We start from the raw sequence: 14,367 nt of genomic DNA, 5'->3' as shown, positions 1-14,367 counted from the left end.
TATACTTATGGGGACTAAATGCATGTTCACACAGTCACCTGCAGGGGACCTCTGACAGTGTGGGGACAAAATAGTAGGTCCCCACAACGGTTAGGGTTAGGTTTAGGGATAGAGGTTAGGGTAAGGCCACAGGACTTGCATAAAAATTTATGGAAGTCTATGTAATGTACCCACAAGTGATGTAAATATATTGTGTGTGTGTGTGTGTGTGTGTGTGTGTGTGTGTGTGTGTGTGTGTGTGTGTGTGTGTGTGTGTGTGTGTGTGTGTGTGCACGCGCGCACGTGTGCCCGTGCACACGCGCTTGCAAGAAATATAGAGATATACTGTACACACACACGCACTGTATATTCCTGTGTCAGGGCAAGTCATTTTCCAGTGCTGTCTCATGCTCAATTTACCAGAAATGATATGTCACGGAGATAATTTGTGAGTGTCCAACCACACAGCTTTCATGTTTAAAGTTCCTGGTCGCTAGTTCCTCAATGTGCAAAGAATAAATATTAAATGTTATAATGATGATGATAGTGGTGGCGAGGATGATGCAGATGGAGATGTTGGTGAGAGAAGTGCATTAATGCAGCATGTTTTGCACTGTACAGCGCCTTTCTATTTTTGTCTTCCTTCCCATGTAGTGGTGTAAAGTAACTGAGCACATTTTGCTTAAGCACTGTACTTAAGAACAATTTTGAGGTTTGTACTTCACTTGAGTATTTACAATTTCCACAGATTGCACTTTTACTCCACTACATTTATTTGACAACTTTAGCTACTAGTTACTTTGTAGATTTCGATTTTTATTACGTATACAAATTAACCACTTCAGCCCTATATATATGTTTTCGCGGTTTGAAAATAGCCGATCTACAAGCTCGCAATGTGTTGCGATGCAACGCATTGTGAGCTTGTAGATCTGCTATTTAAAAAAAAACATTATACATTTTTATAAATTTTCTTACATTTGAAAACTTGTGAAATGGGACATTTTGCATAATTAGTATTTTCAGCTTTTGGTACTTTAAAGGAGTAGTTTACCCCCAAAATGACTTTTTTTCCTATTGATTACTCATGCCATGGAGAGTAGAGTTCAATAATATTTTTTGGTTTTTGTCACATTCCTAAGACAAAAATTTGATTTGAGTAAATTTACCCCCATTGATTCCGGATAGGGACCCGTTTTGAAACGGGTCCCCATCCGGAACGAATGGGGGTAAATTTATTGTTATCACATTTTTGTCTTAGGAATGCGACAAAAAACTAAAAATATTATTGAACTCTAGTCTCCATGGTGTGACTAATCAATAGAAAAAAGTCATTTTGGGGGTGAACTACTCCTTTAAGTACATTTTGACACTAATACTTTTGTACTTTTACTCGCGTGCATTTTGAATTCCGGACTTTTACTTTACGTAACAGAGTATTTCTCCGTTGCATTATTCATACTTTTACTTAAGTAACACGTTTTGAGTACCTTTTCCACCACGGTTCCCATCATGTATGAAACTGCTCCAGTACAAACAGAACACTGCATAGCTCTCTAAGCTCTGGCTCTCCTCCCCCTCTCTCTCTGTGTGTGTTTTTCCAGAGGACGAATCCCCTGGACTCCATGGATTCTTGAATGTAATTGTTCACTCCGCCTCCGGCCTCAAACAGAGCTTGAGTGAGTCACTCTGATCAACTTCCTTAGCCTCCATGCAAACTACAGCAAAGAAGAGATTAACCACACGAACGCTAGTGTCCCCTGTTTCCGGGCATGTACTAATAACGTGGGTTCTCAACCTTTTCAGGCCGGGACCCCCAAAATAATCATATTTTATCTGACGAGCACTAAGAGTTGATGCATTACATTTTGTATAAGACGGTTCTATTGTGAATATAGCAGATCTACATGCTCACAACGCCTCGCGTTGCGAGGCGTTGTGAGCATGTAGATCAGCTATTTTCACAATTTCTACCTCTAATATTTGACAATTTGACCAATGTTTAATTTGTCATTTTAGAGGTATTAAAAAGTCCTTAAATTGTCACTTTAGAAATGTGCAGATACCCTCTATACACTTAAACTTTATGTTGGATTGTGTTGAGGGAGAAAACAATGTTTCACATTAAGTTAATCATCTGGGGACCCCCCAAAACAATTTGGGGACCCCCCTGGGGGTCCAAACCCACAGGTTGAGAACCACTGTACTAATAGGCGAACATAGCAGATCTACAAGCTTTGCGAGCCGTTGTGAGCTTGTATAGACACTTTATCTTGAAAGCACAGCAGACCACGGAACAATGGAAAGCATTAACTTACTGCTGCTGATTTTACTGTATATCGAGAAGAAAGAAAAGAAGACAAACCATGGGTTTTGGATAATGACGTTCCAAGTATTCTGATTAGTTTTGAGAATTTGAACATTAAATTATCACAACCCATATAGCAAAACTAGTATAGGTTTTTTTCATGGCATGGCTCTGTATGAGGCTAGCCGTATAGATTGGGTTTGTCTGTTCATCGTGTGTTTGTTTGCTTGCCGGTCGGGGGATACGCTCGATCAAATTTCTTTTGAAATATTTCGCTTGGATTGTGTAATGAAAGCCTGTGGCACTGGGTTCAGACAGAAACCATGCCTAAATTTAGAGTCAAGTCATAGATGCGTCAGAGATGACTGATCAGACCTACATCCACATGAAGCCATGCCGCTGTTAGACCCTGTCTTGTTCTTTTAACCCTAAAACTAAAATCACTTCTCAAATATTTTCCAACGCTTGTGAAGAACTGTTTGAACTACAACATAATAAATAAATGTTTTACCTAAATGACAGAACTTAAACAATTTCCTGCAAAAGGAACAGGAATTTAGTTTTTGCTGTCAGTTTAACACGCATAACACTCAGCAAACTCTCATATTTTAGCTCATATTCTTGTATTCTATTCCTTTTTATGGTGTACTCTCCTCTTTTAGATCTGTACTGCACATTAGAGGTGGATTCTTTTGGCTTCTTCGTTAACAAAGCCAAGACGAGAGTTTATCGCTACACCACCGAACCCAAATGGAACGAGGTAAGAGACAACGATTCTACGAATGTACAGCATGAATCAATATGTAATCACTGGACATTTTGGTCCTGGGTAAACTGTTGCGTCCTTCTTTGTCCTTTGTTTAGTGCAGGTCGTAAATTCATGCCCTACTTGATATGATAGATAGCACAAAAAGAAAGGAAACTTGACTTCGTTCCATTATATCTCCCCTTTAATAATACCAATTTGTATTGTGTTTTATATCATTTTTATCGTTGATTCGTCACCTTTACAACAAGGTACAGTTTGTAAGCATTGGGTATTCGTGGAATGAGCACCACAGCCAAACGTGTGGGTAGCGCCGACCCAAAATGTGCCAACATTCGGTCCATTATATCCCCCCTTTAATTATGCCAAATCGTATTGTGTTTGATATCATTCTTATCGTTTATTTGTCACCTTTACAACAAGGTACAGATTGTAAGGATCTCGCATTCATGGAATGAGCAACACAGCCAAACGTGTGGGTAGCGCCCCTCCAAAAATGGTCAAAATGGCCTGGCAGGCCTGCAATACTGTTCTTTTGTTGTTCACCTTTGTTGCTTGGAGCATTGAATTATTGCACTCTCCCACAGTGTTAATGTTAAGCTCAGTGTCGGGGAAGCCCAAAATGGGAGTAAATGCCAGCAGAACAGTATTGCAAACCATTTTGGAAAAATCTTGGTCGACGCTACCCACACGTTTGGCTGTGTAGCTCATGCCTCGAATGCCTGATGCTTTCAAGCGGTACCTCATTGTAAAGGTGGCGAATCAACGATGAAAATGATATAAAATACAATACAATTTGCTATTATTAAAGGGGAGATATAATGGACCAAAGTCAAGTTTCCTTTCTTTTTGTGCTGAGTTTATGATATAGTACTTTATTGTCAGTTCACACTGACATTTGTGTTACGACACAGCAGCCATGTATTCAAAACATATATACAAACATTTGTAACACTTCAAGGCATACATGAGACGCTGAGTCGCGGTGCAGCCCCTGTACCAGCACACCGAAAAAAAACTTGATCACACAAAAGTATAAAAATTACACAGATATACAAGCATGAAACGCGTCGCCAAGCGGCGGGTTTTGAGCTTGTAGATCTGCATTTCTTTTTCTGTTTCTGAATTTTAACCCATTTAGGCCTAGAATTATTGGAACTATTGGAAAATAGCAGATCTACAAGCTCACTGCGCGGCACCGAGTGCCGCGCTGCGAGCTTGTAGATCTGCTATTTTTTGAAAAAGTCGTGAAAATGTGTGCAAATCTTTGAATATATGTATTTTTAAAGTGAACGTTTGTAACTCAAATTTTGCTTCTGGGTTGTCCCTGGAACTAGATATTTTGAGATGCGGGTCCATGGCCAAATAAATCAGTCAGTTTGGGGGTCCTTCACATGAAAAGGTTTGAGAACCACTGACATAGTAGTCTCTCAAGAACAGAGCTGAGCTCTAAGTGAAAAGGACCTTTTTTTTTTACGATGGCTGGCCAGATTGCTGACATAGAAACATAGGGTTTTTTCAAAAAAACATAGAAGGATTCAAAGACACTAGCACTCGGTGCCGCGCTGTGAGCTTGTATATCTGCTATTTTTCAATAGTTAAAGCATAAAATAATGATACACAAAATGTGTATTGTGTACCCGTTCTAAATGGGTTAATCCTGAAAAGTATCAGTTTTGGACATAGTGAGGTTTACACCCGACAGAGACGGCATCAAAGCTCTGTGAAGTCAGGCTGTAACTAACTAGAGCTTGCGTGGAGTTGCTCCGAGACACAATCAGCGTATCTGTTCATCTACAGTAGGAATTCTCCACCGTGGATCCAAATGTAAGGCTTCCCTTCTCAAGCACTTTGCTCAGCAAAGTGGAAATACTAGTGTTAGCTAATGAGGAGCTGCTGCTGCTGATGTTGAAGATGATGACTCACGTCTGTAGAGATGCTAAGTGAACCAACACAGTGTGTGCCCTGGAACGATGTGCCAGCCATATGCAGTGTGCTTCCTTGCATAATTAGTTCGTCTTAATAAGCCTTGATCAGCTGTGCGGTGTGATGTTTGTGCGATGCATTAGCCAATTAAAACCCTGCATCGCCTATTCTGGGGTGAACATTCGATGAAAATAGCTGATGCTCAAGCTCACGACGTGTTGCAGCGTGACGCCTTGTGAGATGGTAGATCGACTATTTCCAGAAGATATTTGGTGTACAAAATTAGGGGGCGTTCTAGTATAGAACCCTGGGGCACTCCGGTCAACTACGTACCGTATATTAGTGGTTAAGTGTTACACTTTATTACGACCGTAGGTCGCTGTTAACTATGAAAACCGGCACATCTTGTCATCTTGTCCATATCTGGCTATCCGCGTATCTCTGTAGGTCACGCCTGACACTGTGGTTCCCCTGACACATCACTGTGACATCACAGGTCTATATGGTTTGTCGCTCTAACATCATGCTCTGACATCACTGTGATATCTTGTCAGGGGAACCACTCTTAACAGAATGGGTTTTCCACTCTGACATCACGCTCTGGCTTCACTGTGATGGCACACTAACAGAATCCCTTTTATGCCCATATATGGAGTTCCCTGATGTCATCAATATTAAGCCCATATCTAACAGGAATTCATATGGGAATGCCCATATGGAGGCCACATCGGCCACATACCACACTAACAGAATCCATATATGGCCAAGACAGCCCATATCTGTGTGGCTGGTTCTACAGACAGGGATCTCCATGTGTGGGCATAACAGGGTATGATGTCAGATGTCATGTCATAGACATCATAGGACTTTCACATAACGAATAACTGAGTAAGCATGTTTGGGCTCTCACAGCATATCTCCATATACAGTACAAGGATCTCCATATATGGGTACCAGGGGTCTCCACATATGGGTAACTGGTCCGATACACATCACTGGCCAGATGGCTAAGAATTGGCGCTCGCATGTCGCCCTGAGGCGTCTTACTAGTGAGTTTGGTGAGCGTGTGTTCTGACGGACAGACGGATAGACTGACATAAACACATAAAGGCTGGCCGTAGCTGAGTGTGTAGAGGCTGTGTGGTATTCAAAAGGTCGTCGGTACGCCTCCCAGCCTGTCCCCCCCCCCCGAGAGCTCATCATGACCATATGAGCAGCCATCAGCTGGATGAAGCTGAAACTGAGTTGTACTCACGGTCCCCCGTCTCCCCTCCCCCACAAATAGACAGACAGATATCAGATATCGCCGCTGTCGGGTGAAAACCTTGTATGTCCATAACCGTTCGTTTTGCATTTATCATTTTAAAAATGATTTAAACTAGTGAAAACAGCCGATCTACAAGCACACAACGCCTCGCACCGCGAGGCGTCGTGTGCTTGTAGATCTGCTGTTTTCACTACTTTTGTGCGACGGCCTTGTATGATGAAGCAGGGCTTTACTTTGCGAAAGAACGTACACATTTGAAACTTGGAGATACGAGGTTTCCAGCCGACAACGACGATATACAAACAGACAGACAAATACAGTAGATTGACTGGCAGACAGACAGATACACACACACGCACGCATGCACACGCGCGCACACTCACTCACAGCCTTGCGGACTGGATTTCTCTTTCCACCCTCTTTAGTCTCCCTTTCTTCGTCTGCCTTTCTTTTCCTTTGTCTCCCATCTGTCTTTCTTCTCCTGCGTGTGCAACACAGAGGCCCTTTACAAAAGCCCCTAACCGCCCCACAACTCTGTTGTCTTTTCTCGTTCTTCTTCCCAAGGAATTTGAGATCGAACTGGAGGGCTCTCAGACCCTGAGGCTCCTCTGCTACGAGAAGAGCTACAACAAGAAGCAGAACAAAGACGACGGGGAGGGCGCCGACCGCATCATGGGGAAGGGACAGCTCCCGGTATGTCCATGACGTCACCCTCCACAGCAGCGACACCATGAGTCATCATCACACACACAGGGATGGGACGATATGAACATTTCACATCACGATTATTGTGACAAAAGAAAATCGCGGTTTACGATATTATCGCGACATTATCTTGGGGGCGGAACATTTGCCAAAGAATCTGCGACGGGTTGTGAGCTTGTAGATCGGCTATTTTTTGGCAAAGACATTTGATAGAGTGAAAAAAAATACTGTATCAAGTATGTATATTATAAGTACCTTTTACCAATTATAGAGGGTTTAAGTGGTATCGGATTTGCAGCTCTGCAAACAAAAGGTGAATTGACCCCAGTGCATGACAGAGGACAATATCACGATAAATTAAATCTCCACGATACGATTATCGTGAGTGTTTTTATCACGATAAACTATATCGCTTATCGTCCCATCCCTACTCACACACATACATGCAATTATGTCACCGTCACAGACAGTGCATGAAATCCACATTATGTCTTTCCAAAACAACAAGGACTGATTGGTTGGATCGCCGGATGTCTCCGATTGTACACGATAGAGCGGTTAACTTAATTGGATTAATTGTGTTATGATGTAATGGGGGGTGAGCGTGGTTTTGTTTTGCATTGTAAGCCAATTTCAGGCTTACTGTTTTCGTTCCTGTTCAGCTTGTGCCATGTGCTGTTGCACCGTCGAATCCTAGAGATCACGTTGCCTTTGTCGTGCGACGGTGTCGTCTGCTGAAAAGAACAGCTTTTCAGGCAGACTTTGTTTGGTGAGCAGCGTCTTTGTGCTGGTATGAATGTTTACTTGGATCCTTTATGGCAGAGTTTCTCAAACTCCCCTTAACTCTGACAGTGTACAAATGGAACCAAATGAACTAGTTCCATTTGTACACTATCAGAGTTACAGACTTGTATGGGTCAATTTAGACCCCCCTAAAGCAACCGACAGAGTCCCTGGAATCCACTTTGAGAACCACTGCTTTATGTTACTGAAATTCTGAGACTGTACAAATGGAACCATTTCTTTTTTTCTCCTTTGGGACCCCGATCTTGCACAATTCTCTGTGTTCATTTGGTACCAATCTGGCTAGCCATCTTCAAAGAAAAGGGAAAAACAGCACCCTCTCTGTTTATGTTCCTTTTCATTTAGCACTGCATCTGTTCTTGAGAGATTCATTTGGTACACATGGAACCAAAAGGATCCATTTCTACATTCTCAGAGTTGGAGGCCCGCAAGGGTCCATGTGGACCCCCTGGTGGCCCCCGAACCAGACGTTGAGAAGCAGTGAGCTGGGTTACATAAGGGTGATAGGGTAACAGCCAGGCCATCCAGCAGCCCCCGCCGAGATGGCAGCCATAATTCAAGCGTTTAAAATGCCAGGTCCTGCATATTCAGGCGGCGCTACACAATCATTGTTCACACTCAGCAGCGCCGGAGACGCGCGCGCGAGAGAGAAAAAAAGAAGGGGGAAAAAAGGCATTGTCCGGGAAGTAGCCATGAGGGCTGACTGACTGGTCCCAGGTTGAATGGATTTGGCAATGCAGTTGCCATGGCAACCTCAGCATTAGCGCGAGAGTCATTCTGAATTGACTGAATGAGAGAGAGAGAGATGGACAGAGAGGAGAAAGAGAGAGAGAGAGAGAGAGACTGTGGGGGAACAGTAATGCTGTGTTCACAGTCACACTGGCTGATACAAAGGATAGGATACCAAGCAGTGTTGATTTTGATTTTGACGTCAAATAAAGTTTCGCTTTAGTCATATTTTAGTCATCTTAACTCATTTAACGCTGATCCCGAGTATACTCGTGAAAAATACTCGAGTATTTAGAGTGCCGATCCCGAGTATACTCGCGTAAAATACTGTATATAGAGTAACGCTGGCGTTCTTACCCTAGGGTCCGTTGGAAAGTGCTGGCACGATTGGACTCGCCGATTCATCATCATCACGGATGCACGTGCACAAAATAGTAATCCCTTAACATGGAGGCCGACGGCCGATCTCATCTTTAATGTCCATTATCTCCAAAAAACACTTTAGAAGCCAAGGATGGCATTAGATTCTCACTAAAAAAACACATGTTGAAAGGCAACGGTCGGCCATTACACAACCGCATGTGGATGACGATCGCTTCCGGTGAATGACGTCAAACCGGAAGTGTTTACGCAATGGCCTTCTGGCCTTCAAAATAAGAGAACGGTCACGGATGGATTTCTGGAGCACTAAATGGGTTAAAAGTTGTAGTTTTAGTTGACCAAATATCATAAGACCTTAGTCGACTAAAACTGTGGAGCAGGCGTGTGCTGCAGGACGGGTCGGCAGTGGTGTAAAGTAACTTAGTAGATTTACTTAAAGCGGAAGACCACCCATTTTCAATATTGAAATATGTCATTAATATACCTTAGAGGCTCTTCTTTGATGATTGAGATTCCATGATGCTAAATGAAAGCAGTCATGGTAATTGTAATAATGTGAAGGTATACCTGCATGAGTGAATGTGTACATTTCCCTACTATACACCAGTGGTTCTCAACCTGTGGGTTGGGAGTCCCCAAATTATTTTGGGGGGTCCTCAGATGATTAACTTCATGTGCAACATTGTTTTCTTTACTCAACAGTAAACAAACCAACATAAAGTTTAAGCCTATAGATAGAGGGTATCTGCACATTTTGCGAGGCGTTGTGAGCATGTAGATCTGCTATTTTCACAATTTCTGCCTCTAATATTTGACAATTTGGCCAATGTTTAATTTATAATTTCAGAGGTATTAAAATGTCCTTAAATTGTCAGTTTAGAAATGTGCAGATACCCTCTATAGCATGGGTATTCAACTGGCGGCCCGAACCAGTGCTCCAGAACCAGTGCTCTATAAACACTTTAAAAACAGGTGACAACTAAGAAACCCATAAAAACACATAAATAAAGCTTTACGGTTTGCCATCAAACATACTTTTACATATTATATTTTCCAATTAAATTGACATTACAATAAAACAGAAGCAAGGAAAAAACAATTAAACTAGAATTATATTAAAAATCAATAAATGCTACCTGGATTGCAGCCAATTTTTGTAGCCCCTTTAAATATATTCAGAGAAGTGGATGCTCGTAGTATGTGGTGCAAGGACTGTGACTGAATAATAGTGCTGTCAAACCTTTGTATAGTTGTCTGTAAACGTTTCCTTATCAAGAGAAGAAACAGACAAATACAGTTGTCACCCCCAATATATTCCTGATATTATGGGAGGCCATTGTTGCTATCAAAAATCAAACATGGGCACACTGCTCCCTCTAGTGGTTGCTTTAGTAATCACCACCTATAATATCACAATGGCAGCCAGCTGATGATGTCAGCCTAAACAGCTGGACAGTTACTAGCGAAGTACTCGGATTACTTGAGTGCTGTACTTAAAGGGGCACTCCACCACTTTTCAACCTATGTTCATATAATTGGTCCTCACTCAAAAATAGCTTTTTTCTTTTTTCTTTTTTTTTTTCCTCAGAGGAGGGCTGTGGGCAGGTCAGAAACCCATCGTCTTGTGACATCATCGATTGCCAATCCAGCTTATAGAAACTGCAGGCTTTCTATTCCTGAAAAGTTGCAATTTTAAAGTGGAAGCCATTGTTCTCGCGATAATAAAAATCTAAATATTTTTTTTCTAAAATATTGATTCATTTTTTATTTTTTTTTGAAAATGATTATGTCACAAGACGATGGATTCTGAACTTCCCACAGCTCTCCTAGGAGACTTGGACTGAGTAGAAAAAAATTGTGATATTTTATCATGAACATTAATGAGGACCTATTATATGAAGACAGGTTGAAAAGTGGTGAACTACTCCTTTAAGTAAAACATTTTAGTATTTGTACTACACTGTTACTATTTTAGTTTTTCGATATTTCAAAGACAAATATTTTTACTCTTGACTGCATTACATTTCTAGAAAGGGAAACGTTTCCATATGAATTATCCACTTTTTCAAAAGTTTAAGTCTTAATTTCCAGCAATGCGTTGATATAAAAAATAAAATGTACTTAATTTGTACTTTTAAAAAGCATGCACTCCAGTACTACTAACTCAAGTACAAATTTGTCAGAGCAACGTTCACTTGTAGTTGAGTAATATTTGACTTGGAGTTTCTATACTTTGCTTTGCCTCAAGTACTGGGGTTGAGTACTTTGTCCACCACTGCAAAACAGTCACTACTCACAATTGTGAGCCTTGTGCCCAATGGTTTAATGGAAAAGAACAATAAAGCGTGCACAACCACTCACTAAAAACCAGGTGCCGGGCTGAGGTCAGAATCCATAAGAAAAGTAAGGTGGACACTGGATCATGCTCCAAAGGTTTAAAATGTATTTATTGGTTCCTTTGCACAATGTTTTGCGCCAGTTTGTAATCTGTCTGTTTACACCTAATCTGTCTGTTTAGAACAAATACATCCCTGCGCGATTGAGCATGACAGGCCGAAAACCTAAATATGACATAAAAGAAACCAATGAGTATTAAGAAGCGCTTGTGGCTAAATAATGACTACAATGGATCCTTTGGAACACTGGTTATTTTTTTTATTTTTCGTGAAACGTAGCGGCCGACAGCGATGATATGATACATGTCCTTGTGCTTCTTTCACCCAGCTTGAGCCTCAGGCCCTCCAAGGCAAAGACTGGCAGAGAACCGTCATTCCAATGAATGGGGTGAGTGGATTTCACTGGTGACTCTTTCCAAAACATATAGGTTTCCTTTTGTATTACAGGAGTAGGGCGTTAACGACTTGTGATTTTTGCAAGTCGACTCGACTCAGTAAAAAGTTGAGTTGAAGTTGACTTTATCGTTTGATGACGTCGTCACATCACACACGACCCTCCCCAATTATTTTGGGGGGGTCCCCAGATGACTAACTTAATGTGAAACATTTGTTTTCTCACTCAACTGTAAACAAACCAACAAAGTATAGAGGGTATCTTCACATTTCTAAAGTGCCAATTTAAGGACTTTTTGATACCTCTAAAATGACAAATTAAACATTGTCCAAAGAAAGTGTCAAATATATAGAGGCAGAAATTGTGAAAATAGTCGATCTACATGCTCACATAGAAAGTTTTTTTTTCTCTGGTGGGAGTCGACTTGTGTAATGAAGTCAACTGAGTCGACTTTTCCGTTAATGCCCTATTACACAGTAATATCCTCAGTGTTAACCACTAACACCCTCTATACTTTGTTGACCATGCCCCCCCTGGGGTCCATACTTTTCCCCGTCCTTTTCTCCCTCTACCCCAGATCTATTTGCTGAAAATAGCTGATGTGCAAGTTCACAGCACATTGCGTTGCGACTCGCAGTGAGATTATAGATAGATACCTTTATTATCCCAAGGGGGAAATTCAGTTGTCCAGTTGTAGCATAGCAGTATACAGTATATCAGCTGTGTTCGCCGAATGTTGGCCTATTTTTGCCAAAGGTCACATGATATGCCCAGGATAGGAGCGCTAGGGTTCATGTGGTTAATTTGAAAAAAAGACAGTACAAAAATATAAATGAACACTGAAGATTATACTGGATACTATTGCTACTACTGTACTTTCTCTCACTGATAAGGAATAGTGATTTGCTTTTTGCTTCAGGATTTCCTCAGTAGTTCCTCTTCAGTGCTGCGGAAATGTGTTTACCATATAGTATGCCTTCGATATCTACATTTGTAGGCCTTTAGACTACATTGCAGGCTAATAACTAAGTTGATAGGCATGTGTAATAATGACATGAGCCATAATAACGGCAATTCAATCACTCATTGTGTGAAGTGTTTGTTAGTTTTTTTTTTTTTTTACTTTGAGCAACTTTCTCTTTTCCTCTGTTTTAGATTGAGGTTAAGCTTTCTATTAAGTTCACCAGCCGAGAGTTCAGCCTGAAGAGGATGCCTTCAAGGAAACCCATGGGTGTTTTTGGTGTGAAGATCTCCACAGTGACTAAGTGAGTTAAGAGCCAGTCAAGTAGTGCGTGCGTGCGTGCGTGCGTGCATCTGTCTTATGTGTGTACATTCTTGTCAGGGGTGTCGCACCAAATTCTGGGCCCTGGGTACAAGGATTCACTGCGGGCCCCCCATGAATGTTCTTCATAGGGGAGGGGGGTTTAACCCATTTAGGACACTATTTTGTGTTTTAACTATTGAAAAATAGCAGATATATTGCTGCAAGCTTGTTGATCTGTATTTTTGAAAAATCATGAATATTTGTGCAAGTCTTTGAATATTTCAAATCCTTCTAAGGTTTTTGTTTTTTTAAACCTGTGTTTCTATGTCAGTGGTGCTCAAACATTTTCATGTCAAGGACCCCCAAAATGATATGTATTTGGCCACGGACCCCCATCTCAAAATATTTAGTCCCAGGGACCCCCCAGAAGCAAGATTTTAGTTACAAATGTTAGCTTAAAAAATACATATATTCAAAGGTCTGCACACATTTTCACAACTTTTCAAAAATAGCAGATATACAAGCTCAGTGCGGCACCGAGTGCCGCGCTGCAAGCTTTTAGATCTGATATTTTTCAATAGCTAAAGTATAAAATAATTGTGTGTGTGCGTGCGTGCATGCATGCGTGTGTGCGTGTACATTCTTGTGCTCATCTCTGATGTTCTCTATCTAGGCGGGAACGTTCCAAGGTGCCCTACATTGTTCGTCAGTGCCTTGAGGAGATCGAGAGGCGGGGCATAGAGGAGGTTGGCATCTACCGGGTGTCAGGAGTGGCCACTGACATCCAGGCCCTGAAGGCTGCTTTTGACACCAGTGAGTACTGATTTTAGCATGGTATGCATTAGGCCACACAGACTAGAGCATACATGGGCAACTGGCGGCCCGGGCCGGGGGCCACATGCGGCCCCAACCTTCACTTAATGCGGCCCTCAGGTTGATATTAGAGTACTGATATACTGTATTATTGATTTTCAGCTGTTCCAATTCAAAACATGGAAAAATTAACCGCTTCAATTCATGTCAGTTTATATCAGTAGCTAAATGACTAGTATTAAAATGTTATTATATTTGTTATGTCCAATGTATTTGTATTTAAGTTCATAAATTAACCCAAGAACATATAAATGCATTTGAAATTAAAACAAAAAGAAGTTACTTTTCAGGATTCTAATTCAAAAATAGCAGATCTACAAACTCAAAACGCGTCGCACTTTGAGTTTGTAGATGGGCTATTTTTGCTATGTATAACGCATTGTGGCCCTCTGGAGTGAGTGTGAAAATGTAGTGGCCCTCTCCATCATCAAAGTTGCCCACCCCTGGACTAGAGGGTAGCAGGAGTCAAAAAAATTAGACCCGTCCCGAAACGGAACCGAGGATATTTGGACCGAAACAACAAACAAGTTACCCTAGAAACGTTCTGATTTACTGGCCCTGGCCTGAAATGGCAC

At 41.4% G+C, this 14,367-nt stretch overlaps 1 protein-coding gene across 1 annotated transcript in view; it reads left to right on the top strand.

Moving 5' to 3' along the window:
- bcr (BCR activator of RhoGEF and GTPase) overlaps positions 1-14,367 on the top strand; it is a gene marked incomplete at both ends in the record, with an annotated part of 136,197 nt that overhangs the window by 116,987 nt on the left and 4,843 nt on the right. The window contains 6 exons of the mRNA XM_080742999.1: positions 1,584-1,658; positions 2,950-3,047; positions 6,811-6,939; positions 11,590-11,649; positions 12,811-12,920; positions 13,593-13,732. Coding sequence (XP_080599125.1) covers positions 1,584-1,658; positions 2,950-3,047; positions 6,811-6,939; positions 11,590-11,649; positions 12,811-12,920; positions 13,593-13,732 — 612 coding nt within the window. The remainder of the gene's footprint in view (positions 1-1,583; positions 1,659-2,949; positions 3,048-6,810; positions 6,940-11,589; positions 11,650-12,810; positions 12,921-13,592; positions 13,733-14,367) is intronic.

The sequence above is a fragment of the Nannobrachium achirus genome, assembly GCF_963921795.1.
Source record: "Nannobrachium achirus genome assembly, chromosome: 15".
In the NCBI taxonomy this organism is placed as follows: Eukaryota; Metazoa; Chordata; class Actinopteri; order Myctophiformes; family Myctophidae; genus Nannobrachium; species Nannobrachium achirus.
The sequence above is the reverse complement of the archived record's forward strand: the minus strand, read 5'-3'. Positions and strand labels throughout refer to the sequence as shown.